The following is a 26474-nucleotide window of genomic DNA, read 5'->3' on the forward strand; positions in this document are numbered from 1 at the left end:
GCGTCTTTGTCAATTTCACGCGGCTGTTCCCGATACGAGCACACTGTGTTTGCGAACCAAGTCGTTTACATTGTTGAGTAGTTGCCTATAAACGCGAAGTCACGCTGGCCGCCGTGCAGGAGGTTTAAATATACGAATTGCTGCATATGGCCCTATGACCGGTCACATGACAAATGACCTGATTTTGTGCAGACTACGCGCATATGTAGAAAATGGAGGCGATTGTAAGTGCGAAGCTATGTATCTGTTGCTCGACTGTGGCGTACGTCATTTAGAAACAAAACGATGTGTTAGCATCCGGTTGTGGAAGCAACGAACGCTTTAGTAATCCGAAGATCGCCCCCTATGATATCGGAATGAAGGTGCAGGACTCATTAATGGGCGCCTATTTTACACTCACGAGCCTACAACAGCCATCCTGTCTCTTCCATTGAGTGATAATAATTGATAATAGAATGACGTCCTCTGCATCCCATGCGCGCTTGAATTCGAATATCATGGCCATTTCGATCACAGAGATGCTTCGCTTGCCAACTCTGATACTATGCTGGTGGATTTTTTTTTATTTTGCTGAAGATTCCGCCAGAAGCCAGGACCTTCTGGCCGTCGTTTAGGCGAGGGGCCTACAGCCCCTCAAACTATTGGAAATAAAAGTTTTACAATCCAAAAAATTGATTTTGCATTGCCCTGTGTATGATTAAATTGAAACTTACTGTTATGCCTTGTTTCTATAGCGCAAGTAAACGCTCCTTCAGTTGTATTCAGCGCAAGGAAGGAAACGCTGGCAGAAAATTAGGCCAGTACTATAACTAAGAGACCGCAATCTTGCGCCCAGTCTGTTGAGGGACTACTGGAAGACTTCGTCGTCTAGGTATGGCGTTCTGCGCCGCGCTGCTGTAGATAGTGCCGTCTGAACGGAAGTCACACGGTTCATTTGACTGTATCTCGTTCGCAGCAGCTGAGATCGTTTCAAAGATCCTCGACGTACCTCTTCACCGAGTTCTAATTCTTATTGTTGATAGGTATAGGCGCGTGGCTGTCATTACCATGAAAAATTGACCTCCAAAACAGTAACCCAATGCAACGTGCGGTTGAGACGAGAAATACATTCATTCTGGTGCGTACAAGTTTTATGTCGAAATACAAGAGAAAGAAGAGTACTAGCAGTCAATCCTGCACTAACACCAGACAAGACTACGGAAAGAATACGTTTAATGCTGTGAAATGGCGACTGCGTTGACAGTCACTGGCGGAAATGATGACTGCACCTATCCTTCAGCCTACACGGCTTTGTGAACAACCCTTGGTATATGCAGCCATGTGTACAGTGTACGCCAATAACGACACAATACACAGAATTCACTCTGGCTGCTCTTTCTTGTCCTCCGCTGTTGTCTTCTTCGCAGCTATGTAAGCCCTGTATGTCACTTGGCTGTTGTTAATTCAGGCCAACCTGGGCTTGCTGTTCTTTCGATGTTCAGACAGAAGACCGTGGACCACGCGAACGCTGAAAACTCCAAGGGTAGAAGTGCCATCCTTTCCGAGATTTGCGTGCGGGCACTGTTTCCCAGGAAGGTGCACGCCCTCTGTTCTTCATGCAAACTCATTTAGCTTACAGGTGTTTCACTAGCTGTTGTTGTTGAACAACAACTGGCACATACCCACACTGAAGGATCATGTTGTTGGTGTTGTCGTTGTTGTTGCCTCAAAAGCGATGGCACAGAATGTTGTTGTCTCAAAAATTGTTGTTGTTGGCCTCTGCTGGAATGGCGCGTGCCCAAAGTGAGGGATCTTCTTCTTTACCTCAGTAAACACGGCACAAACGCGAGGGGATTGGCCAAGGTACGGTGGTGAATTCCAAGGTTGGTTGGTTGGCCTCAAATAAAGCTGGCACATAACCACTACGGGGGAGTGGTCAAGACACAGGCGGTTAATTGCTGGAAACAGGAGCGTTTTGATGGGAAAAGGTGTAGTAATAGTATATGGGCTGACAAATTGGAAGACGCAAAGACAGGGCTCATGTTAATAGAATAGATGTTAATAGAATAGATTAATAGAAAGACAGGGGTCCTGTTAATACATAGAAGACGGGACAATGCCCCTTTTAAGCGGAATTCATTGCCCCAGGGCATCAATGATGGGTGAAGGTGTGATGAATGATGTAGTAGAGATTAAATGAATGGAAAAAGGTTAGCTGATTTGATGAAGTCCAGCAGAGAACGATGGTACGGTTCCTGCGTCCAGGCAATGTATGAAACAGGGTTTCTTGGTGGAAGACCTGCTACCATCAGGTGCCGGATCCTTGTAGGCTTGAGAGCTGGGCAGTCCCACAGTAAGTGAAGAATGTCGGCCTCAATGTCCTCGTGATTACATATCGGACACCCTGGCCGAGGAAACAATGGCTTAATGTGCATAATTGTATACAACGCCTCTAAGGTTTCAATTTCGTACTGGCTGAGAGAGGGATGGAAAAGAAAAATGCCAAGGAAGTGTGGGGGATCATTCCTGTTTGCCTCTTTTCTTTTTACGTTGATTTTATTTTATTATTGTTGCATCCTTGCTTGATCATAGCTATAACGACGCTTCTGACTTGTTCTGAACTTTTATTGACTCTCTCGCTGGCATTTCTGTCATTACAACGCCGCTTAACAAAATCCCAGAGGTTCGCGAACAGCGGTAAATTGTTTCGTGCTCAGTGGACGAAGAAGAAGAATGTCCCTCTTTGCGGCTGCAGATAGTAATCGGCATCAAGTCGACCGGGCCTCTCGCGTTCTGTGCGGCGCACTGCCGACAACGACGTTTTGTGGCGTTTACATGGTTTTGCTCGAAGACTCACCGCGGTCCCCAACGCCTCGTCCAGGATGAGACGCTGCGCGCTTGCCTCGCTACTCCTGGCGGCGATCGCAGGTACGTCGTTGTCGGGAAAGGAAGTGTGGGCCGTCTTCTTGGTACCGCCAACTCACGCAGTTCTTAGATACGCACTGATATTTTATAGAGACGTACCCTTGCATAAAGTACGACGGTCTTAGTGTCAAGAGGGGCACTGGAAATCTGCGATAAGAGCAGCTGAAGATTTCTGCGTTGTTACAGATGCGACGAGAATCTTGCCACTGTCACTGTTCAGGCTTTAATCCCTAATACGCCTTTAATTCTAGGCATTACCCGAACTGCTGCTATATTCTCCCTCAGACCATCCGCACCTTAACCACTGATCCACTAACGCAAACAGCCAGCCTGTGAGGAATCGGAAAGCTCAAGGTTCCTAACCAATCGAACAAAAACATGTTTATAGCGTTTCCGCTCTCCTGGAGGGGTCTTATTTGAACCCGAAACGTTATTAAGCTCGAGTTTTTTTTTTTATGTCGAGACAGCCTTTCTATAACAACGTAACTACATCGTAATAGTAAGATTCACGTGTGACTAGCACCTACACCTCTTTCTCTATTCCCCCTTTCAGGACTTCTATTCTCCCCTTTCCTTTGCAAGGCTGTTGAGAATTCTACACTGCGTTAGAAAATTACTGGGTCTTTACTTTCCTCGTAATTCCTACCTCTTTCCCTTTTATATTCCACTCCTTGCTCCAACAGTATCGTTAGTGGTAAGGGCGCTCGGTTACAGAGCCGGAGTACCCGGGTTCGAATCCAACCGCAGCGGCTGCGTTTCAATGAAGGCGAAACGAAAAAAAATGAGAATTGGTTTTTGGGGAAAGGAAATGGCGCAGTATCTGTCTCACATTTCGGCGAACACCTGAACCGCGCCGTAAGAGAAGGGATAAAGGAAAGAGGGAAAGAAGAAAGGAAGAGAGAGGTGCCGTAGTGGAGGGCTCTGGAATAATTCGATGACCACGTGGGAATCTTTAACGTGCACTGACATCGCACAGCACACGGGCGCCTTAGCGTTTTGCCTCCATAAAAACGCAGCCGTTATAGACATAAAGATCCCTACGGGGTAGAAATTATTCCGGAGACCTGAACTACGGCACCTCTGTTCCCTTTTCTTCTTTCACTCCAACCTTCCTCCTCTCCGTCACTGCGGGGTTCAGGTGTCCACCGAGGAGTGAGACAGATACTGCACCTTTTCATTTAGTAAAAACCAATATATTTAATATTTAATACTACGGAGCGTGCAGCACCTTACGGGAAGGGGGGAGGGGTTCTTAAAACCGGCGTCGTCGCTTCGGCGGACGCGGTTTTGCTACGCGTGTCTCTCCTTTAAATCATTCCACTCACGCCTCTTTAAACTCTTCTGTGTACCGCAGCGCTGGCCCAGTGGTTGAGCATCCGCCTCGCATTCGGGAGGTGCGGGGCTCGATCCCCAGGGCCGCCGGGTATCCACCGGTGATACAATGGGTACAAGCTTTCCCTAGGCCCAGTGCTCGTCTACATTAGGGTGAAATGCTTGAGAAATGGGTCTTTGACCCCACCTTGAGTAGTCGAAAATACATTGTGTCATGGCGCTCTTTGGCCATAGACGCCCTTGCGCCATAAAATTCATAATCATCATCAACTCTTCTCTGCCTGCATGTGGCAGCGATTGTGGCTTAGCTCCAGCCAGTGGGCAGCCCCGTGCAATTTCTTTTCCATTCTTTCTTCAGTCACAGCAACAACAGCAACTTACAGCGGTTTACTGCACTTTACCACACAGGACCGCCTGTATCGTTAAGCGTCGAGATTACTCAGTGCGTGCCTTCCAGAAGTATTTGGGTCTGCATGCACTTGCATGCATAAAAACGCAGCCTACCGACCGCGGCGGCTGCGTTTTTATGGAGGCAAAACGCTAAGGCGCCCGTGTGCTGTGCGATGGCACTGCACGTTAAAGATCCCCAGGTGGTCGAAATTATTCCGGAGCTCTCCACTACGGCGCCTCTTTCTCCCTTTCCCCTTTCACTCCCTCCTTTATCCCTTCCCTTATGGCGCGGTTCAGGTGTCCAACGATATACGGGACAGATACTGCGCCATTTCCTTTCCCAAAAAAACTATCTATTATTATTATTATTATTATTATTATTATTATTATTATTATTATTATTATTATTATCATTATTATTATTATTATTATTATTATTATTATTATTATTATTATTATTATGCACTTGCATGCAGTTATTCGCCACTGTGGAGTGATACAAAAATTGCATACTTTTTGCTACAAAGTGAGCTGGTGGTGGTAGTGGTTTTATTAAAAAATAATAGTAAAAAGGAAGGAAAAGATTTTTGCTAGCACCGGCATCTGCCATCGATACTGAAGCACCTGAGCTGGGGCAGCGGAAATAAAGGATAGCAGGCAGAATGGAGAAATGAAATGAAAGAGGTGAGGGGACAGGAAGAGAGGATAGGGGGAGAAGTAATATGTACAAACTATTACAAAGTGAGCTGAAGTGCATTTTCATGTAGCATGAAGTTGACGGGCAGTGTGTTCCGCTTTCACACTGAAAAGTGTCACCGCCTTTTCCCTTGGATGATGGTCGCCAAACGGTACGGAGGTGTGTGCTGCGTCTGTATTGGTGGAATGGTCAGATTGTTTCACATGCGCTGGTCGCTTGAGGTCAACTTCTTACTGTCACTGATTTTATACGCATCATCATAAAGCCGCTTTCGTTCCAGTGAAGACGACGTACGGAACTCTACCCCCAACAATACTCGACGATGCGGGTAACCACAAGTCCCCGTTTTACATGTTCTCGAAGCCCGAGGAAAGCCGACCATCCTGCGTGTTCGGCGTGGTGAGCGTCACTCTTATGTCATTGAAACGAGTTTCCAAGTTTTGTTGAAATTGCGTATATATTTGTATTTTCCTTGTGTTTAGGGAGATACCCCAAGGGATGAGTGCGTATTTACGCAATGCTCTAAAGGAAAGCTGTTCATCTTACTCAAAATATTCGCTGTTGAAGGAAAGTTTGTCTTGTCCCGGGACACGAAACCTGTGCAGCTTTCCTCTGTAGCCGTAAGGCTACGTTCAGGTAGATGCTAATCGTAATTGCTCCCTTGATACTTAAGTGTTAATGCAGACTTCGTCTGTCCGGGTATGTGGGCTGCCTTCTAGCAAATAGTATACTAACTACCGGCTACATCAAGCGTCAATTTTCGGCAAGCCAGTCGACAGTGAACATTTGGTTGCATTTAGTTTGCTTTATTTCGTGCTCAAAAACCGTTCAAGAAACACATAAGTGGAATCTCGTTCTCAGCTGTAACCTCCTTGAGGCATGCGACAGGCAGTTACTGTGTGACACCACGTGAACGCAAGACTTTAAGGTGAAAATGTCAAACCCTCGAAATCACATGAACATTCCTCTCTTTAAAAGCGTAATGTGTCGTAACTCTTAGAATTAATAAATTTCAATGAAAAAAAACTCTGTGCATAAGCAAACACGAGGGCATCTTTGAGCAGCGCACTGTGAAAGCGCGTAGCGAGTTGAAAAAACAGAACGTCTTGCAATCTTATTACTATGCAAGCACATTCACCAGCAACTCACTGACAAATTTTCTGCCCTTGTTTGTTTTATCTCTCAAGAACCATTCTGTGTCTCCGCTACGAGTGAATACAACTGCCCGGCTGACGCAACTCCGCCATCTTCTAAGCAAGGAGAACTTTCAAGGTTATATTGTTCCTTCGGAGGATGCACACAACGTAAGATACAGTTTTTCTTATCTCTCTCTCTCTTTCTCTCTCTCTGGCAGTTATGTTGCATCAAAAATAGATACAGCGGAGAACGTCCATGTGACTGTATGCAGGCTCTTACAAAGATAAAGCCTCATAGCTTAGTATATTTTCCCGAACGAAATCGCAAGAATTCATTTGACGGTGAAAATACTGCCTATATGTATAGCAGAACTGTCTACAAGATTTAATTTTAATGAAGCGTGGTTTAAAAGTGGTGGTCTATGTTATTAAATAAAAATGAAGGCAGGAAAACGATCTGAAAATTTTCAGTTATTGTTCGAAATAAACTGGTTATCTTAGAAGCGTTCTATTAATGCAAACGGTTCATTAAATGTAAGTTAATTTCTGTGTAACAGTGAAGCTTTCGCGCACTCATCTTCGGTAGGCTCCGGATCTAAATCTGTATCCTTAACTTTGACACACATCTTGTGGTCACATAAGATATCGTTTTATTCGCCATATGTCTTTTAGAAGTTCAGGACACAGGATTGTACCGTACTTATGCAGTAGTGAAATTTAAGAACCACACGTTTCTCTGCTTTAATTTTGTTTGATTTCTTTATAGAATGAATTCGTTCCCCCGCATTACAAGAGGAGACAGTACCTCACCGGCTTTTCTGGAGAGACGGGTAAGCTTCAGACTATATAGTTGAGACAACTCAGCAGAAATAGAATTCACTTCGTAGAGCTTCCTATAACAGCGATACTTGCGTAAATGTACAATGCCTTTAATCCAAGTCAGTTTTCGTTCGACCGTGCGTCCAATAATCCCTGTATATGTGCAGTTTTGTCGGGGCTTTTTCGTGCAAGCCGGGGGGAATGCACATTACACTTTGCTGCACATTATGCTGTGGCATTGCGTACTGTTTTACAAAAAAATTTTTCTTTAGGCAGTGTGCGACTGTCTATAGTAAGTCTATGGACTTCCTCCTGAGATATTTCAGTGATTAAAACGAAGGGTTCAAGCTCGTCGAATATTCTTCTTGTAACATGTAACGCTAATTAACATATAAGTCTACCATAAAGCGCGTATTAAAATTAATGCCACTTAAAGCACGTGTGCACGTGTGCAGTAAGGCCAATGACTTAATGACTTCTAGTGCGGGACAAGGTTTATGAGACGAAGCTCCTCGACTTTAGATTATCGCCTACCTGAAAGTGTATCAGCACTAGTGCTGACAAAACAAAAAAAAAGCAAAGAAGCTGCTGTTTTTTAGTACATATTCCCCTTCTTTAGTCGGGAGAATCGTACAAATGACTGCATCCTCCATTATCTCCACTCTACATGTGCGAGTGGCGCCACATGACCTATGACCAAAGCAAAACCAAAACAAAACAGTGTCAGCACTTGAGTTATAGTTAAGTATGCGGTGTTTATAACGTCCCGCGGCTGCGCGCTTGGACTATGGCAGTGGACGTTGTGGAATACTCTGGATTAGCGTCAGTCGCCTGGCACCGGCTTGGCACTTGCATCGCACAGCTTATTGGTTGGCTGGTTGGTTTTTGCGGAAAGGAAATGGCGCAGTATCTGTCTCATATATCGTTGGACACCTGAACCGCGCCGTAAGGGAAGGGATAAAGGAGGGAGTGAAAGAAGAAAGGAAGAAGAGGTGCCGTAGTGGAGGGCTCCGGAATAATTTCGACCACCTGGGGATCTTTAACGTGCACTGACATCGTACAGAACACGGGCGCCATACGTTCTTGTATTTGCACTGGACCGATAAGTCTCCGCCGAAGCCAATATTCAACGCCGCGATGATGGGCCTACCAACCGGACGCCACATTTTTTGCACCTAGAAGCTCGCCCCAATAAGATGTTGTCTCGAGCACCCTTTCTTGGTGTACCGTTTGCACGTTTTTCAAGTGTCTTGCGTTGGCGTTTCGTTACACACGATCCACTCCTCCGTTGTAGAGAAAAACAGTGGGTGGCTCTCAGATGCCACACATGGGCTGCGATGTCTTCTCATCTTCTGCGCCCCCACCAGGTACGGCCGTGGTGCTGATGGACTTCGCGGCCGTGTGGGTGGAAGGTCGGTACATGCTGCAGGCAGAGGAGGAGCTCGACTGCAACTGGGTGCTCATGAACGGCGGCCAGCCGGACGTGCCTGTCATCGAGGAGTGGCTCAAGAGCAACCTGCACGGCCCCTCGAGGGTCGGCGTCGACTCGCGCATCGTGCCTTTCCAGGAGGCAAGTACGCATGCGCGTTCACGCCTGAATCCCGTCAATGCCTGTTGCAGCAAGCTGCGTTTTTAAATGTGGCGCTTGTTTCTGCAAGAGATACATGGGGCAGAAAGACGAGCGGACGGTCTGATGGAGGAATGTATTCATAGCCGGGCATTTTTTTTTTGAGGGGGGGGGGGGGAAGGAGGGGGGGCAGGTTCACTCACCGATAAAAGTTTATGTAAGGCGGCTTTGTCAAAAAATTCTGTTTCTTTGCATCCAAGTCGTATTTCTTTATATTTATAGGTACACTGTGTAATTCGCACATGGAGAATTAGGCTGCGTGTAATTGTTCCAGTATACATCAAAATGCCGCGCTAAAATTAAATATTTTTGCCACTAATTCCTTTCCTAAGCTTTTGATTGCGGCTGTACGTATTAGCCGCACTATGGCGGGAGGGAACCATATAATAATACTATTGAACTGGGTCATGAATCACATGCAGCCTTCAGAAATTAATTTCTGAGGAAGAAGGAAAACGGCTGCAGCTTATCAGCAGATGCGAAGAAAGCTACGGGAACGAGACAGCTAGGGACGGCGAAGAAGCAATTATGCACACAAACGCTGACTAACAACATCACTACTTGAAGGAATACAAGGCTCATATACAGGCGATCTTAGCATCGTATATAAAAAAAAGCCGTCACATAAACGAGTACCCAGACAAGAATTCAAACAGCTTTCCAGCTGTTTGAATTCTTGCCTGGGCATTTGTTCACATGCCGGCGTTTTTGTTATACGATGCTTAGGTCGCCCACATATACGCCTTGAATTCCTTCACGTAGTAAAGTTGTTAGCCTGCGTTTGCATGCGTCTTTGTCTCTTTTCCGTCTGTGTCTCGTTCGCGTAGTTATTTCTCCGCGTCTGTAATGAAAGAACTAGCCCGACAAGTTCTACTGAAGCAGCTTATCAGCGAAAGACAACAGCCTTTATAAGGTTTGGCCCATGCAAATGTTCACTCAAAGGCGAAGAAGCTATAGATATTTTCGCCTCCACTGTAATAAGTCACAGAACGTGCTCAAAATGACGCAAACGTGCATGAAAAATAAGGTTTAGTAATTTCTTAGCCGCTTTAAATATATCATAAAAAGACTAAGAATTCTTGCAATGATTCTTTGCCTAACTCGATTGCTTACGGGGCTTTGTTTCGTGCTCGTGTCTCGCCCTAATGCGCGACGCAGTACCGCAGGATGGAAGAGAGCCTTCATCCTTTTGGCATTGAGCTTATTGGCGAGCCACGCCATCTGGTGGACGAGATATGGACGCCTATGGAGGGCAGACCGTACGAAGTCAACAGCACCATTGTTACCCACAGCGTCGAGTTTGCCGGTGAGTTCACGTAGAGGTCGTCTGCTTATTACGTTCGTTTTTCAGTTTTTACAATGGTAGTTTTTATCTATTGCATTCTAAAAATTACATATTAGGCTAGGTTCCCTTTGTGTGTTACGGGGTGGGGGAGAGGGGGGTGCTGGTGACAGGAAAGTGTGCCTACGTCTATTTATGAACGCCAAAAAATAGCGGGAATTTGTTCAGGGCATTACCATACCTTTTGTGAATTTGCTTCTTTCTCGCAACTCCAGGTGAAAGCTGGCAAGACAAAGTTCGCAAAGTGCGCGAATTTCTCAAGAAATCTGGAATCGACGCCATTCTGGTAACGGACCTGGGAGAGATTGCATGTGAGCGGTTGAACGTTTTTCTCGAATTGAAGCCTTTAATTCAAGGGTGTGCAAATGATCAGTATTTTCGAATAGCGAATAACGAATCTAATATGTTTTCAAGTTATGAAATAGTTTTCGAATGATTGGCACTAAGTTCAAAATTAAACACGCTGTTGTTTTCTACGGCGACTACTTCAAAAACAGGGCCCACTTTAACACCGCACAGCACGCCATACTACAATCAGTAGGAGTGAGATGAGAGTTTTAGCGCCACGACGCGGTCTATTCGTTGTGGCAGCATTCGTAATGCTCGTACATGGCCTCTAAAATTTGGCGAAAGGGGCAGGGCTCAGGGAGGTTCAACGAACCCTGCCTTAATGCCCGATCTGAAAAGCAATGGCTCATACGTAGCTCTCGCCCCTCACAAAGTTCTGAGATGGAGCGCTAGCTTACACTGCAGTAATTAGTAGCAAAAGGTATTCCTTCTCTACGTATGGACATGACGGTGATATAGTTAATATTCTGACTTGGTGTTGCCTTCCTCCAAGTGAAGACCGGTGTTGCATCTTTTTACAGCTAGAGTTATAACTCCATTAGATGTAGCAACATAACGCCAGGCTGCCACTAGCGCTTTTTCCCTTTTGCATGGTTATTCGCCGGGGCCACATACCGGGCCATTTGCTTTGTAAGATTGTCAGCACAAGTAGCCACTATTCGAAAACATATTCGACTCAGTTCTATCGCTGTTCGATTCGTATTCGAGTTGGTTTTTAGCTACGCTACTCCTATTCGATTCGGCAGCAAAAAAATGCACTTTGTATTCGACTCAGTTTAAAAAACTATTCGCACAACCGTACGTTTTTCAGTTATGTAATTAGGCTTCGTCTTGACTACCTTCCATTCTTCGCTTGCAGGGCTGTACAACTTGCGGGGTAACGACGTGCCTTACACCCCTGTCTTTGAGGCCTTCGTGTTCTTATCTCAGGACGAGCAGAAGTACGGCGCGGCTACAATACTCACTTCGTAGCCTTGACTGATTGCCTTATTTTATTTCAGGCTGTACGTAAACCCACAAAAAATGACGTCGGCTATCCGAAATTATCTCATCATGGATGACTGCAATAATTGGGCTTGTGTTCAGGTAGGCGTATTTCCCCTCTCAGAAAGTTAAAAGAAAAAAAATGACCTTTTTCAATATTGCGCAAGTGGGCTTTCCCGCATAATGATATTGACCTTACCAAAATAACTGAGCTCTCTCTAGAGGAGCTGTGAAGGCGCCAGTATAAGAGCCAGGGGTGTGGATGGAAAGCGTGAAACGCATTTTGGAAAGATAAAAAGAAATTGTTCCTGCGTTGTGATTGTTCAAAGCACGCTGTCGGCCATCTTGTTCGAATCAACTGAGATATGTGGGAAAGCCTGCTTGTGGAATATCGAATAATGTCATTCAACAAAAATTGAGACTTGATTCCATATATTTTTTTTTCTCTCAGTGGAAAGACTACAAACTTGCGTACAACGAGATGAACATCAACGGAAATTCAGTGAACAGGCTCCTTGTGTCACCATTCTGCAGCTATGCAATCTGCGGCCACATTGACGTGGTAATTCACACGTACTTCTCCTACGTATAGTAAAGGAAGTTTAAAGTGTGAAACGTCAAACATTCGAATGCTGTCACGGGCCCTACTATAGAAAAGCATGCTTTGCAATCTGGTTCCTGATAGGACAAGCTTGTTGTCAGCGAAGCACCAATCAAGATGATGATGACTGTGAAGAACAACGCCGAGCTACGGGGCATTCGAAAAGCTCACGTAAGTGTCACGTTGCCACTTGGGTCAACGGAGTCATCACATGACTGTATTCTCTCACATCAGCTGACTTAGCTACCGATTAGCAGGTCAGAATTGAGACAGCTTTAAGCAACGCGTATTATTGTAATAAAATAAACTTTGATAGACTCGTTAGAAATCATTTCATTGAGCGTGTTCGGGTGAACTATTCAACATGTGAAAAACAAGAGAGCAAGTTAGCTAGTAAGTGAGAATGAAAGACAGCTTACATGAGTTGACATACGTGTTCAGAAGCATGCGTCAATTCATGACAGTGAGCGCCCCATTTAATAAACTTTATTTCTTCGTTTATTTTTTTTTTAAGTTGAGTTTGAGTTAAGAAGGCGAGTAAAATTAGTTTTCGGGTGCCACCTAAGTTATACTGAACTTTAAAAGAACGCTAATGACCACTGCATCAAATTGATCAATTTATTGTTATCAGTGAAAATTGATGTCCTGGCTCTTTCTGGCTATCCTGGCGTTGTTTGTCCGGCTGCAAAAAGCCTGTCTATGACTGAGAAAATTTAATTTGAAAATTTTTCCCGCCATTCGTTTTAAACTAGTTACGTCCACTCCAAAAAGGACTATAGCTGCCGCGGTTTTGAAATGAAGAATGGTGTACCATAGCCTCCGGGATACGCGAATGAATTTTCGTTGTCGACGCACGCAGTTTACTTGCCAAATCGACCGGTGATGGCGCCACCTATATTTCGTTTTTTGGCTTTTTCTAGCTTATAAAAAGCTCCGTTTTCGTCGAGAGTTGTTTCTCTTTCATTACAATGTCGTATAGTCTGTCGCGACGGGCAAAGTTCAGTTTGGCTTCAGTTTCCCTTTAAGGTGAGGCAGGGTACTTGTTGATTGTTGTCCATGTGTTATCCACTGTGCGCTTAATCGATTGTTTTGTAAACATCTGCTCTGACAAGCCGCGCACATGAGGGGTCTGCATGGGATACCACTGAAATGCACGCAACTATTTTCCTGCAGACAAAGGACTCCGTTGTATTTGTGACCATGCTAGCGCACATGGAAAGAGATTTCACTGCTAAGAAGCCATGGACGGAAGCACGGGTCATCTACGAGCTGGAGCGGATAAGGAGGCGAGTAGCATTTTATGCGTGACAAGCTTAAGGTTTATGTGTGACAAGCATGTTATGCCTGTGAGTCAAGTTCAACTAACATGTTAAAGTTCCTTGCGACGTACTCAAGCGAAACCGCTCGCCGGATTCCTGGTTATCGCACGCGACCTGCTGCCAGTTGAAGCGAGGCGACTGTGACTGTACGCATTCCTACTATTGCCGATTCCTGGTGGATTCCGTTGAGTCCCTGTGCACATCCATGATTCCGTTCTCGGATGTAAGGTGTCTGTGTAGAACTGTTGATGCCACTATAGCACAAATTGACAACGTGTCTAGTCAGAGAAAGGAGCACAAGTCAAAATCTGTCCGCAGAGGCCGTCCGCTTGTTCCTCGCGCTGTATGTATCACAGTTGTCTCCCTCCACGTACTACTATATTCAGATGGTGGCGACAAATGCTTGGGTTCTCATTGCTTCCGATTTAACCGATCGACGTGCCCGTGATAAAGTGATACGTTTGATTTACTGGCATCGTGCAGCGCGGAAGCCGAAATGGTATGCCGACCCGAGGTCGCTCTCAAATAGTGCTCAAGGAGTCACGATGACGTATCTTAGGCTCTCGAGAGCTTTTGAACTTATCGCGTTTTTAAATGAGCTGGGAGAATCGCATGTAATGCTTATCTCTCACGAGGTCGCATGCTTCGGAGTTGATAGAAGCTATAAAAACACATTAGGTTCTTACGGGGCTTCGGTTTGCTTACATGCTATTTAAGAACGCATATGCCAAACTAAGTTCGCGTTTTTGTTGAGGAAAAAAACGTGATAGAATCAAGCCACAAATGCACAAGCAACTTAATGCTGCTGCAACTCGAGTTCAGAAGGTTCTACTGAACGAATATATACACAATATTGTCCCGTGGAGCTTTACTACGTCGTCATCATCATCATCATCAGCCTTACTACACCCACTGCAGGGCAAAGGCCTCTCCCATGTCTCTCCAATTAACCCTATCTTTTGCCAGCTGCATCCACCTTTTGCCTGCAAACTTCTTAATCTCATCCGCCCACCTAACCTTCTGCCGCCCCCTGCTACGCTTACTTTCTCTTGGAATCCACTCCGTTACCCTTAAGGACCAGCGGTTATCTTGCCTTCGCATTACATGCCCTGCCCAAGCCCATTTCTTTCTCTTGATTTCGACTAGGATGTCATTAACCCGTGTTTGTTCCCTCACCCACTCTGCCCGCTTCCGGTCTCTTAACGTTACACCTATCATTTTTCTTTCCATGGCTCGCTGCGTTGTCCTTAACTTAAGCTTAACTCTTTTCGTTAGCCTCCACGTTTCTGCCCCGTAGGTGAGTACCGGTGAGCAGATCGATGGGTCTAAAAATTAACATGCAGAAAACCAAGGTAATGTCCAACAGCCTAGCAAGGGAACAGCAGTTCACAATTGGCAGCGAGAGCCTAGAAGCTGTGACGGAATACGTCTACTTAGGGCAGGTAGCGACAGCTCATCCGGATCATGAGAGGGAGATAACTAGAAGGATAAGAATGGGGTGGAGCGCATATGGCAAATTCTCGCAGATCATGAGTGGCAGTTTACCAATTTCCCTCAAGAGGAAAGTGTACAACAGCTTTACTACGTGCACAATGATAAAGGGAAGCAAAACAAAACATTTGGGCCTGCGGCAGCGCCAAGGTGCGTGACACAATAGTGCCAACACGTAGCGGTCAAAAAGTGCTGCCTTGGCTGGCTACTAGTACAAGCTCATACGTGAAGTCCGCAGAAATGTTTAAGCTCCTGGTGGAGTGTGGATGCCAGCAAGAATAATAACCAATGGTGACCGCTGGCTGGCGATATCAGGCAACCGCGTCTTGAACCTTTCTTTCCTGCAACTTTGCACGGCGACCGCAGCCACCAGCCGCATTACCGGGGCGAGAGCTTCAGCAGCGTGGCTGCCGTGGGACCCAATGCGGCGGCTCCCGCCCACCACCCCCGCAACGGCTCCGGCGGCTACATCAGCAACGCCAGCCTCGTGCTCGTCGACTCCGGGGCGCAGTACCTGTAAGCATGAGCAGACATCCCTTACAAAAATTTCTTTGAGCAGTCTATAGACTGTCCGTGGACTTCTGTATATAGTCTCTAGACTCTCTATACATAAACCCTAGAGAACAGTCTATAGGCAATACAAATCCTATAGACAGTCTACAGACAGTCTATAGATTTATGGCCATACACTTTTAGTAGACTTTTGTCTACAGTCACTCTATAGATTATGAATAGACGAAAAGAAATATCTATAGGAAGGCAACAGAGTCTATAAGAAGTCTATAGAGCATTTTTATAAGGGATAGCGCAAAACAGGGCTGCTTATAGAAAACATTGAGTGAATCTGCGATGGAATGCGTCATGACTAACAAGAGGGTAAACAGTGGAGAGGGGGCAGAGTTAACCCTGTGCAATTCCGTCATGGTACTGCTAAGAACGCTTGTACAAATGTAGATAAAACATTAACGAGCCCGTGCTTCAGGAGTCATTGATAAGTTTAAAGAGAACATTTTCATACTTGTATGGACCATGATCTTAAAAAACGCTTGCAGAAATGCTGCCCTTAGTCTTCAGTTCCATGGCAATAATGGTCACCGTAGTACCGGTGTGTGTCACGTGATCTGATACGATCGTTTTTACCAGATCAGTACACCCTGTATTTGGATTTACGTAGTCATTATGCGCTCTGTATGTGGCACAGTATTAACAGGCGTTCACGCAACGGCTGCCGCCACGTTTAACAAGAATGGGGAGATGTTGTGAATGAGAGTGCGGTCACCCATTTCTCCCTGGCGTCAGTGATAACAAAGAGGAAAATCAAGTAGTGTAAATGGTTGGGAAAGTTCTTTTCTGGCAAAATTTTCTTCAATTCCAGTCTCCAATTTTTAACACGCTTCGTACTGACGTCTGCTTGTGACACGGAGGGATGGCAGTCTGTCTCATCGTGCACTACATCCCTTTCTATTGTAATGCAGGGACGGCACCACAGACATTGCAAGGACTGTCCATTTCGGAACACCAACAGAATTCGAGAAAGTAAGCGTAAAGAAGTGACATCGAGATCACCGATCTGCTACGCACATCGGTGGTCAACTTTGTTTCTAACATCCAGGAAGTGTACACGAGGGTGCTCATGGGCATGATCGACATGTTCCTGACGGTGTTTCCGGAAGGAACCAAAGGTACGCAGCAATATATCAGTGTCCGTCAAGGGCTGTGCTCTAAACGTATTCTCTCGCCCACGGAGAGCGGAGGCTGCTTGCAGTTTCGAGAGGGACGCTCAAATTATTATGCTTCTAATGTGATTTGACTGCCGTTATTGAATCATGGAATTCATAGATGATACGTTTAAATTCTGCCTAAAATGTTCTAGTCGCCAGTAGCACATACCTTTTCGATGCAGTCCATACCGTGGTCTCTGCAATAGCGTGTTCTGTCCTAAGACATGTAGCCTGTGCCTGATATTTTCCTCCAGAGATTTGTAGGTAAAGGAAAAAAAATAAGACGGTAAAACTCAGTAGGCGCGGACATCTAAAGCCAGACGCCGCGAAAGATGTGAAACAAAACATTCGGAGAATTAGCAAGTTTCGGAAGTTGCGGTGTCGAAAAATATGCGTAAACTGCGCAGCCCCTTATTTTTTTAGTCAGTTTTTGAACACTGCGAGGTGACATTTTGTGATAGGGCAATATTATAAGGGCGAGCTCGACGCTTCAATAACTGTCGCTCGAGGTTTCGTAGCAGCACTCTAGTAAAAGTAATCCACTGTGTGCGTCTTCCGTTTATTGCGGGCACTCATCTGCAGGGAATTGCTCTGCCAAGTTCTTAAAATGCGTGCATGGTTGCGTATCGCGATGCACGAAGACAGCTGAATGTACTTTCTCCTGCACCCGCCGCGGTGCGTGCATGGTTGCGTATCGCGATGCACAAAGACAGCTGAATGTACTTTCACCTGCACCCGCCGCGGTGGCTCAGTGGTTAAGGCGCTGGGCTACTGATCCGGAGTTGCCGGGTTTGAACCCGACCGCGGCGGCTGCGTCTTTATGGAGGAAAAACGCTAAGGCGCCCGTGTGCTGTGCGATATCAGTGGTTGGTTTTGGGGGGAAAGGAAATGGCGCAGTATCTGTCTCATATATCGTTGGACACCTGAACCGCGCCGTAAGGGAAGGGCAAAGGAGGGAGTGAAAGAAGAAAGGAAGAGAGAGGTGCCGTAGTGGAGGGCTCCGGAATAATTTCGACCACCTGGGGATCTTTAACGTGCACTGACATCGCACAGCACACGGGCGCCTTAGCGTTTTTCCTCCATAAAAACGCAGCCGCCGCGGTCGGGTTCGAACCCGGGAACTCCGGATCAGTAGTCGAGCGCCCTAACCACTGAGCCACCGCGGCGGGGCAGTGCACGTTTAAGATCCCCAGGTGGTCGAAATTATTTTGGAGCCCTCCACTGCGGCACCTATTCCTTCCTTTCTTCTTCCACTCCCTCCTTCATCCCTTCTCTTATGGCGTGGTTCAGGTGTCCGCCGATAAATGAGACAGACACTGCGCCATTTCCTTTCCCCCAGAAAGCCAATTATTATTATTATTACTTTCTCCCGCAGACAACGCTCTGGACGTCGTTGCCAGGCGGGCTCTGTGGAGCGTCGGACTCGACTTCCTGCACGGCGTCAGCCATGGCCTCGGTGCCTACATGACGGCCCACGAGCGTAAGCATAGGTTTCTGCAAATGATTTTGCACGTTTAAAAAAAATTATTATTATTGCTCACTGCAAGTTCATCAGTTGACAGGCGGAACACGGCCCCGCCTCTTTAACCCAACAGCTTGCGATGTACTCGCGTGTTGGAAGCAATTTTTCTCAAAGCATAGCCTTAGTTAGACCATGAATGCGGTATTGCACTACATTCACATGCGGTAATCTGGGCTTGGACAGGGCATATAAAGCGAAGGGAAGACAACCGCTGGTCCTTAAGGGTAACGGAGTGGATCCCGACAGAAGGCAAGCATAGCAAGGGGCGGCAGGAAGTAAGGTGGGCGGATGAGATCAAGAAGTTTGCGGGGATATGGTGGGTGCAGCTGGCAAAGGACAGGGTTAATTGGAGAGACATGGGAGAGGTCGTTTCCCTGCAGTGGACGTAGTCAGGCTCATGATGATGATGATAATAATGAGCTGGTGTGTAAGGTCCCCAATCTGTGTAATTGTCGTCCGTAGAGGCTTCGCCTAAACAGAAACTGCTTAATAATGGCGCTGTTACAAAATGCATTGCCTGGTCAAGAGTATAGTTTGTGCTGTGTCATTTGCCACTTTTGCAGGTCCTCCACTGATATCTCCTTACAGCAAAGGACATCCACTGTTACCTGGCATGGTTTTGTCGAACGGTATGCGGCATCGTCTGGCCGATGAACGGCCTTTTGGTTTTCTGCACATCTGCGTCGGTTTAAGAGTTGATGCCGAGTGGCAGCTCTCAGCAAACGGGTTTAAAATATAGGTGCATCTTTATGATGTCAGTACTTAGCGCACAAGCTCCCAAGGAAATGATTAGATAGGTAATCTGTTACCTGTACTGTAGAAATTCGAACATGGTATTGAAGCTGCCTGAAAATAGATTTCTTTGCTCATCGTAGTGCCAGTTTATAACGAAGATATCTATTGTGTTCTGTAATTGGTGCGCTAACCTGACGCATAAACGCAAGACTTGAACGCATATTCTCTTGAAATACACCCTGTGAAAACATCTTATGATTGTTTCACAGAAAATTGTAAAAATCAAAACGGAAACGGGCTGATGGTGCAGTTTGCAAATAAATTTAGGTGAATGTTTGAGAGGAAAAAACGCGTTCGCTTCTCATTAAGGCGCGCGCGCGCTTGGTTTTTCCAGAGCCAGGTTACTACGAAGAAGACAAGCTTGGTGTGCGACTGGAAACTGCTATGGAGATCGTACCAGCCAACACCACTGTAAGTCGAGAAAAGTCGTGGCTTTTTTGACGTAACGACGCATTAATCATGGTGCGTGTACACGCGATTAGGCACCAGTATGAAGCGCCGACTTCTCGTACACGAAGTTCAGGTCGATTCCGAGGGCTGAATGTAATTTTTCAGCGGAAGTGCAAAACAAATTGCTCGTGCTTTGCGTACTTGCTTTTTTTCCTTCTTTTTGTTTCCCATTCAGCTGTACGGAAGCATGGCGCGACAAGGAACACGAAGCCACGATGATTGGATAACAATTACCCAGCTTCCGACCCCGCATACCTCGGTCAAGACAATTGCGAATCGCAGGTGGCGTGGAGCAATGCGTTCTTGTTAAGCACCGCTCCCTTTATCTCCGCGACAACACGACCGGTATAACGCACCGCTTGCCGCATTGCTCGCCTCTGCTCAGGTTTCACGGCACGGTTTGCGGCGCGTCTCGCGAGCCGCAAATCGTGCTTCCTTTCATCTGGCAACAGCCGTCATCAGGCCCATTTACCATCTGCTCCGCTCGCGCGCTAACGAGGCTAACGATCTCATCAAACGCACCGCGCGAGAGCGCGTGGACATGCTGTGCTGCTGCTGCTGCTTGCGCGCCATTGTTTATCGATAACGCCGCATGCCTGCCTGCTGCCGCCGCGAGCGTGTTCGTGTGTGTTATGTGCACCTCCAGTACAGGTTCATGTCCCACAAGTTCTGCAAGTTTGAACCCCTCACGTTCGTGCCCTTCCAAGCGAGCCTGATCAAGTGGGAGCTGCTGAACAAGGAGCAGGTCAGTGGCATTCCTCCCTCCCCCTCCTCCTCCCTGCTCGTCTTGGAAATCAATCTCTCGCCCAGCAACGTTCGCTGCTGTTCGATTTTGCTTTGTATCTGGAAGGAGAGTGGTGGTGCGCGTATTTGTTTTGGTGTTGCGCTCGCTCGCGCGCCCAGCACACTCACATCTCACACACACAACTTCATTCGCGTCACGAGCGCGCCTATCACGACGCCCAGAAGGCTGGCCCAGGCACGACGAAGGCGTCCTCATTACATAGGGTGTGCTGCTGCTGCTGCTGCTGCTGCTAGCTGGTCGTACATGGGTCGTGCTGCATGTGGCGAGGCGCGGGTGCTCGCGCTGTGCGGTATTATGTACACGTGAGGACAAGGAACCGGCAACGTTGAGGAATGTGAAACGCCGAGAGATTTGGCAGCCCAGCTCGCTCGTGTGTCGCTTTTGTCTCTATTTGTTTTCTTCTAGCCGTCGTGACCTACTAGTTAAGGCGCCCGCTGTGCGATGATGAAGTAGTAATGGTTTACCCGCTTTTGCATTGTTGTTCGCGATCGCTCGCGTGGATATAACCCAGCACGGTGTGGTTCTTAAGCGTGTGGTGAGAGATTGGTTTCTTATGAGAGTAAGCTTGCTAGGCATCTTCGGCATCGATTTTGGCCTGCTGAGAAATCGCGTTCCTCGCCGTCCTGGGCAGCCTCGCTGGTACAGGTAAATAGGTTGGTATTAATTTGTGGATGGCAACCAGATGATTGAATTCAGATAAAAATGCAAGTGAGAACCCTCGAATGCGCATTGAAATTTCTGTTGGAACGGAACTTTTCTCCTGAGAAGAACCTGCCAAATTTTTCTTAATGCAATATACCTGTTTAACCTTCCACCGTCCACGTTCTGAAAACGTAACTGGTCATAATGATGCCTATAGTACTGTTTTCATAGCGGCCGTGAAGCCTTTTAAACTCGGGCATATATAAAGAAGCAAATGAAAGGCAAAAAATGTTTCGCGTTGCCCCGCCGCGGTGGCTCAGTGGTTAGGGCGCTCGACTACTGATCCGGAGTTCCCGGGTTCGAACCCGACCGCGGCGGCTGCGTTTTTATGGAGGAAAAACGCTAAGGCGCCCGTGTGCTGTGCGATGTCAGTGCACGTTAAAGATCCCCAGGTGGTCGAAATTATTCCGGAGCCCTCCACTACGGACCTATTTGTTTCTCTCTTCTTTCACTCCCTTCTTTATTCCTTCCCTTACGGCGCGGTTCAGGTGTCCAACGATATATGAGACAGATACTGCGCCATTTCCTTTCCACCAAAAACCAATTATTGAGACCGCGTTGTAAAGTGGACGATTCGGAATAATTGGTTTTTTGGGGAAAGGAAATGGCGCAGTATCTGTCTCATATATCGTTGGACACCTGAACCGCGCCGTAAGGGAAGGGATAAGGGAGGGAGTGAAAGAGGAAAGGAAGAAAGAGGTGCCGTAGTGGAGGGCTCCGGAATAATTTCGACCACCTGGGAATCTTTAACGTGCACTGACATCGCACAGCACACGGGCGCCTTAGCGTTTTTCCTCCATAAAAACGCAGCCGCCGCGGTCGGCTTCGAACCCGGGAACTCCGGATCAGTAGTCGAGCGCCCTAACCACTGAGCCACCGCGGCGGACATTCTGAATTTGAGTACAGCAACAGAACCAGACCAATACGAGCTAAATAAATCTGTTCAGAACGACAGGTTCTTTAGACAGGTGCTAAGAAGCAAGGCATGTGCTTAGACAGCCTGTTCCGCTCTTCTGGGACACCTTCCCTCAGCTGTATTCAGTTTCTTCCAAGATGCCTCCAATTTCTTCGAATCTCTTCTTTCCGAGTGAAATGTCACGGACGTCGAAGCAGAAAAAAAATATCTAAGAATTTTACTCCGTGATCCGCCGCGGTGGCTCAGTGGTTAGGGCGCTCGACTGCTGATCCGGAGTTCCCGGGTTCGAACCCGACCGCGGCGGCTGCGTTTTTATGGAGGAAAAACGCTAAGGCGCCCGTGTGCTGTGCGATGTCAGTGCACGTTAAAGATCCCCAGGTGGTCGAAATTCTTCCGGAGCCCTCCACTACGGCACCTCTCTCTTCCTTTCTTCCTTCACTCCCTTCTTTACCCTTCCCTTACGGCCCGGTTCAGGTGTCCAACGATATATGAGACAGATACTGCGCCATTTCCTTTCCCCCAAAATCCAATTATTATTATTTATTACTCCGTAACGAGCCTGACCCGTTCTCTTTCACTGTATTATAGGCATTACAGATGTTAGCGTGTTTTTTCGTTATTTTAATACAATGTTCTATTCCGTGAACGTTGGTCGCAATTTGGACGAGATCCGCTTCACGGCTGGGAATCGCAACGCTTCCCTTGTTCACGCATGCAGTTGGCCTGGCTGAACTACTACAACTCCAAGACGCTGGAAGTTGTGGGCGCCGAGCTGAAGCGCTTGAAGAGGCACGATGTGTTGGCCTGGCTCCAGGCGAACACCTTCCGCGCTGAGATCAAGAACGGCTCGGTGCCCGTGCTGCGAGTGGCGGGACACCATGGCCTGCTCTCCCCCGAGGGCCACGGAAGACACCATGCCAAGCGCGTGGACGGAAAGAGGCCAGTACTCGGGCACCTGCATGGTGGAGGGGAACAAAAGAAAAGAAATGGAGATAAGCGCGTGAAACTCTGGGTGCCTCAACTACTGCGGAAATTTTTCATGAGTTACCTTGTGTTCTACCGAGGCTATATTCTGCTTCCTCTTCCACTTATGCAGTGTGTGCGCTAAGAATATCCATGTGTACACAGTGTGCGCTTTTATTTCTCCACAGCTCTTGTCATGTCCCTCGTAGTGTGCCCATTCGTGGACTGCTTGGGCCACATGACCATCAATAGACGATGGCCAGTGACGCAGTAGGACCGCAGTGCAGGTGTCACATGCATGTGTTACCTGCACAAAATGCCGCGAATGGTTTTCGTGTGTGTGCAAGGTAACCGCTGGCCTCTAAGGGTAACAGAGTGGATTCCAAGAGAAGGCAAGAATAGCAGGGGGTGGCAGAAAGTTTGGTAGGCGGATGAATTTAAGAAGTTTGCGGGCATACGGTGGGCACAGCTGGCAAATGACAGGGTTAATTGGAGAGACATGGGAGAGGCTTTTGCCCTGCAGTAGGCGTAGACAGACTGATGGTAATGATGATGGACATGACGTTTACGACTCCAAGTTAAATGACAAAAAAACAAGCGGGAAGAAAATATGGCGGAGCATGCCAAGGTATGACGGGCAGAGCAATCGGTTACTCTAATGATGCGCCGGTACTGCTTCCTGTAGCTTTCAGCATCTAATTGCGTCGTGAGGAGGGAGAAGGCTCAAGAGGCCAAGAAACAGCATGGTCAACAAGATGTGTTGCAACCCTTCCTGCCTTTTGTAGCCAGTTCTGACCAATAGATAGAAGTGACGTGTGTTTGTTTCCAGCATGACGCTAAAATGAAACTATAGGGTATGTTAACCCATAACCGACAACCGCAGGTCGGGACCTTCCGGATCGGCCAACTGGACGTCAGCTGCCGACGCCTCTCTGCCCGCACGTGCGCTGCTCGCCCTCGCGTCGACGTTGCTCTGTGTCGCGACGTTGCTGCGGCTGCTAGCGTGAGTTCGACTCCTGCAGGCACCCCAACGTGTGCGATCGTGGTTTGAACTCAGTGCTGTGCGTGCTGGTGCTTCATGGCCGTGGACAGTGACGACGTGGGCGAAGGCCCGCTGCACAAAACAAGGGACATTAGAACGTGCTGCTTGAGACCAATGTCGATCCTGGGTCACTGACTGTCTTTTCCTTTCTTTTTCTGTCTTCTGGAAAAGAGCCGAATCACTCAACTGTTGTTCTTTTGCAGCAGTTTTTCAGCTGTTTTGAGGGAGTAAAGTTTGTTAGGGGTAATGAAGGCTTCGCGCTTGCGACACGGTCTTCCTCTGGGAAAAACGCAAGATTGGTAAAAAGGCCCTTAGTGAACTTTCCGGGGGAACGTCTTAACACTGCACATGTTTTCGCCGTCTGTCAGGTATTACGCTCAAGGAATGTTGGTACCAGAAAAAAAGTGGTGGGCTTTTAACGTAGTTAAAGCGAGTATACGTGCGAAAGCATGTGTTTAGCCTTGTCGGCTAAACAACTGGTTGGAACTGGTTTGAACTGGTTGGAACTGGTTCGAACTTTTTGGAAGTTGATGAAGACAACTATGTGCAATGCACAGCGCGAGAGTGTGTTGCAGTTCAACACGAGGCGGGATCGGCTGCGCTGATAGCATAGGGCTCTCGTGCTGTGGCCAATGAAGCTGATATGTTGGCGTCGCCGTGGGATTGAAACACAGTCACGCCAATATTTTTATTTCTGCATGGAGCGGTTGCTATGCTTGGTTTGACCAAGGTCACCCTCAAGGTCACCCTCTTATTGGCTATTGCTGGCGCGACGCTACTCCGAACTTACCCGAGCTTCCTCCCATTGGCTGCAGCTTGCGCGACGCTCTTCCGAACTAATCCAAGCTTCACACAAGATTCTCATGACCGTAATAAGCAGTGCTTCCGCACTAAAACGTATTTAGAGCTTTGGTTCCGCTTATCATCTTGCTTAAAGGCGCGAAAAAAAAACATCAGCACGCATATGCAGCATTTATTAATCTATCAGTTACGATTCAGTTACGCTAAAGAACTTTGTAAGGCGTTCACGTTGTTCCAGCTGCAGACTGCAGCAGAACTTGGCTTCCACTTTTCTACATAACTTTGTTAGCGTGCTTCAGCACGAAAGCAGTTGGCGAAATCGTTGTTAATCCCTGTGCTAACACTCCTCTTTTGTTAACTTTTCCAGCAGAAGAACGTAGCTGTGGAGTCCCACGAAGCCAGTCGAGGTCACTCGCTGACGCGTTATGCTTGGCGGTCAGTGGGTGGTGACATTACCCCCCGGTCGGTCGCATTCAAGGCCGCTGAATCCGGCCCCACATTGCTCTCCCCGGAATGAAACACTGCGCAGCTATATAGTCGCGGCAGGCAGATTTTTCGCATTTAACCTCTGGGCGCTGCGTGAAGGCACGGTGGAGGTCAGCTGCTTCTGGTCAGAGCGACGACGATGTACGACGAGTCCCTCGTGTCAGATGCGCAGTCACGGCAAATACAGTGTTGTCCAGAAAGAAACGGCTCCCGACTTCTTGTATGGCTTTTCACTTCTTTTTTTTTTCGAGGGGGAGACCGGGGGGAGACGGGGGGGGGGGGGGGGGGTTACTGGCAAGTCACGGCGCTTGCAATCCTGGTCTAGTATATAGCTACCTAAAACGGCACGCTCTCTGGGAGGATCTTTCTGTCTAGAAATCTTGGCGACAGCTTTACGGCGCCTTGCGTGTTTAGGTGACGTGGTCGTCGTGGTGGACACTGCTGAAAAGAGAGAGAGAGAGAGAGCCTCGAAGGCAGTTAAGGCAAGGATGCAGTCGCCCTGAGATACGGCCGACAGGCTTGTCCTGTCACGGACTATGCGTTTCGTAGATGAATGCGCTTCGCTACCAGTGGCACGTTTTCTGGGCGGTTGATATGCTGCAGTGGCACTTTGAGGACCATACTTGGCGTGCCGTGTTTACCACCTTGTAAGCAGCCCTCGAGTCGTATAAGGTCCTTAGAAGGACGGAAAGCTGGTCGAGCGACGGTGATCCCTCTACGTATTTTTGGAATCCGGTGTGTTGAGAATCTTTCAGTTATTTTTTCTTTAAGCTACTTCAGTCTCTTTTTCAAAGTGCAGTTGTGAACGGATGAAACGTGATACAACTACATGCGTGCGGCCTCAAATGGATTTGGTGTCTGTGTTCATGGCGCCTATAATAAGAGGGCTCTCACTGAAATAGGTGCTTTTGAAATAGGTAAACAAAGGCTTAGGCATCTCGCGTGTACTGTCAACAAAGCACCGCAGAATTCCCCGAAAGTGACGTTCACATTATTGGTTTTCGTCTGTTGACGCCTGCACAACTTCCTTCTAGAATCCAGATGTAAGTAGAACGCGTGCACATTATCGATGCAGTTTGTTTGGTAAGCGGCAGCCGCGGCCGGGATTCGAACCCACGACCTGGGGCTCAGGAGCTGGACACTGATTTCGTTAAACCACTGTGGCAGCTCGTTAATATGCAGCCACATTTCGCGTAGGTGTTCGTCCTGTTCCATGGTTTAAACATTTGCTTTAAGTTGCTTGCACGTCATTTGCTCCCGAAAGCGATGCAGTGCTTCCGG

At 47.4% G+C, this 26474-nt stretch overlaps 1 protein-coding gene across 2 annotated transcripts; it reads left to right on the plus strand.

The window, feature by feature from the left end:
- Positions 1–2737: 2737 nt before the first annotated feature.
- Positions 2738–25400, plus strand: LOC144098715 (xaa-Pro aminopeptidase 1-like). Of its 2 annotated transcripts, XM_077631545.1 has the most exons (22): positions 2738–2907; positions 5604–5722; positions 6511–6627; positions 7226–7289; positions 8646–8848; positions 10064–10211; positions 10463–10558; positions 11455–11536; positions 11597–11681; positions 12031–12141; positions 12265–12351; positions 13354–13466; positions 15357–15506; positions 16466–16526; positions 16603–16672; positions 18087–18191; positions 18797–18862; positions 19363–19439; positions 20125–20223; positions 22620–22840; positions 23748–23867; positions 25075–25400. In XM_077631545.1, the coding sequence occupies exons 1-22, from the start codon at positions 2862–2864 to the stop codon at positions 25085–25087; spliced, it is 2253 nt and encodes a 750-aa protein (XP_077487671.1). In that variant the 5' UTR covers positions 2738–2861; the 3' UTR covers positions 25088–25400. The 2 variants fall into 2 exon arrangements, with proteins under 2 accessions (XP_077487671.1, XP_077487672.1); XM_077631546.1 differs by lacking the exon at positions 25075–25400 and having other exon boundaries at positions 23748–24092.
- The last annotated feature ends 1074 nt before the right edge of the window (positions 25401–26474 follow it).

This window comes from Amblyomma americanum, chromosome 7 (genome assembly GCF_052857255.1).
Source record: "Amblyomma americanum isolate KBUSLIRL-KWMA chromosome 7, ASM5285725v1, whole genome shotgun sequence".
Taxonomy (NCBI): Eukaryota; Metazoa; Arthropoda; class Arachnida; order Ixodida; family Ixodidae; genus Amblyomma; species Amblyomma americanum.

Coding starts and splice junctions, on each gene's coding strand:
- LOC144098715 (XM_077631545.1), top strand. CDS start 2,862: ATGAGACGCTGCGCGCTTGCCTCGCTACTCCTGGCGGCGATCGCAG. Junction 10,559..11,454: donor GGACCTGGGAGAGATTGCAT/GTGAGCGGTTGA, acceptor CTTCGCTTGCAG/GGCTGTACAACTTGCGGGGT. Junction 18,192..18,796: donor CTACATGACGGCCCACGAGC/GTAAGCATAGGT, acceptor CCACTTTTGCAG/GTCCTCCACTGATATCTCCT.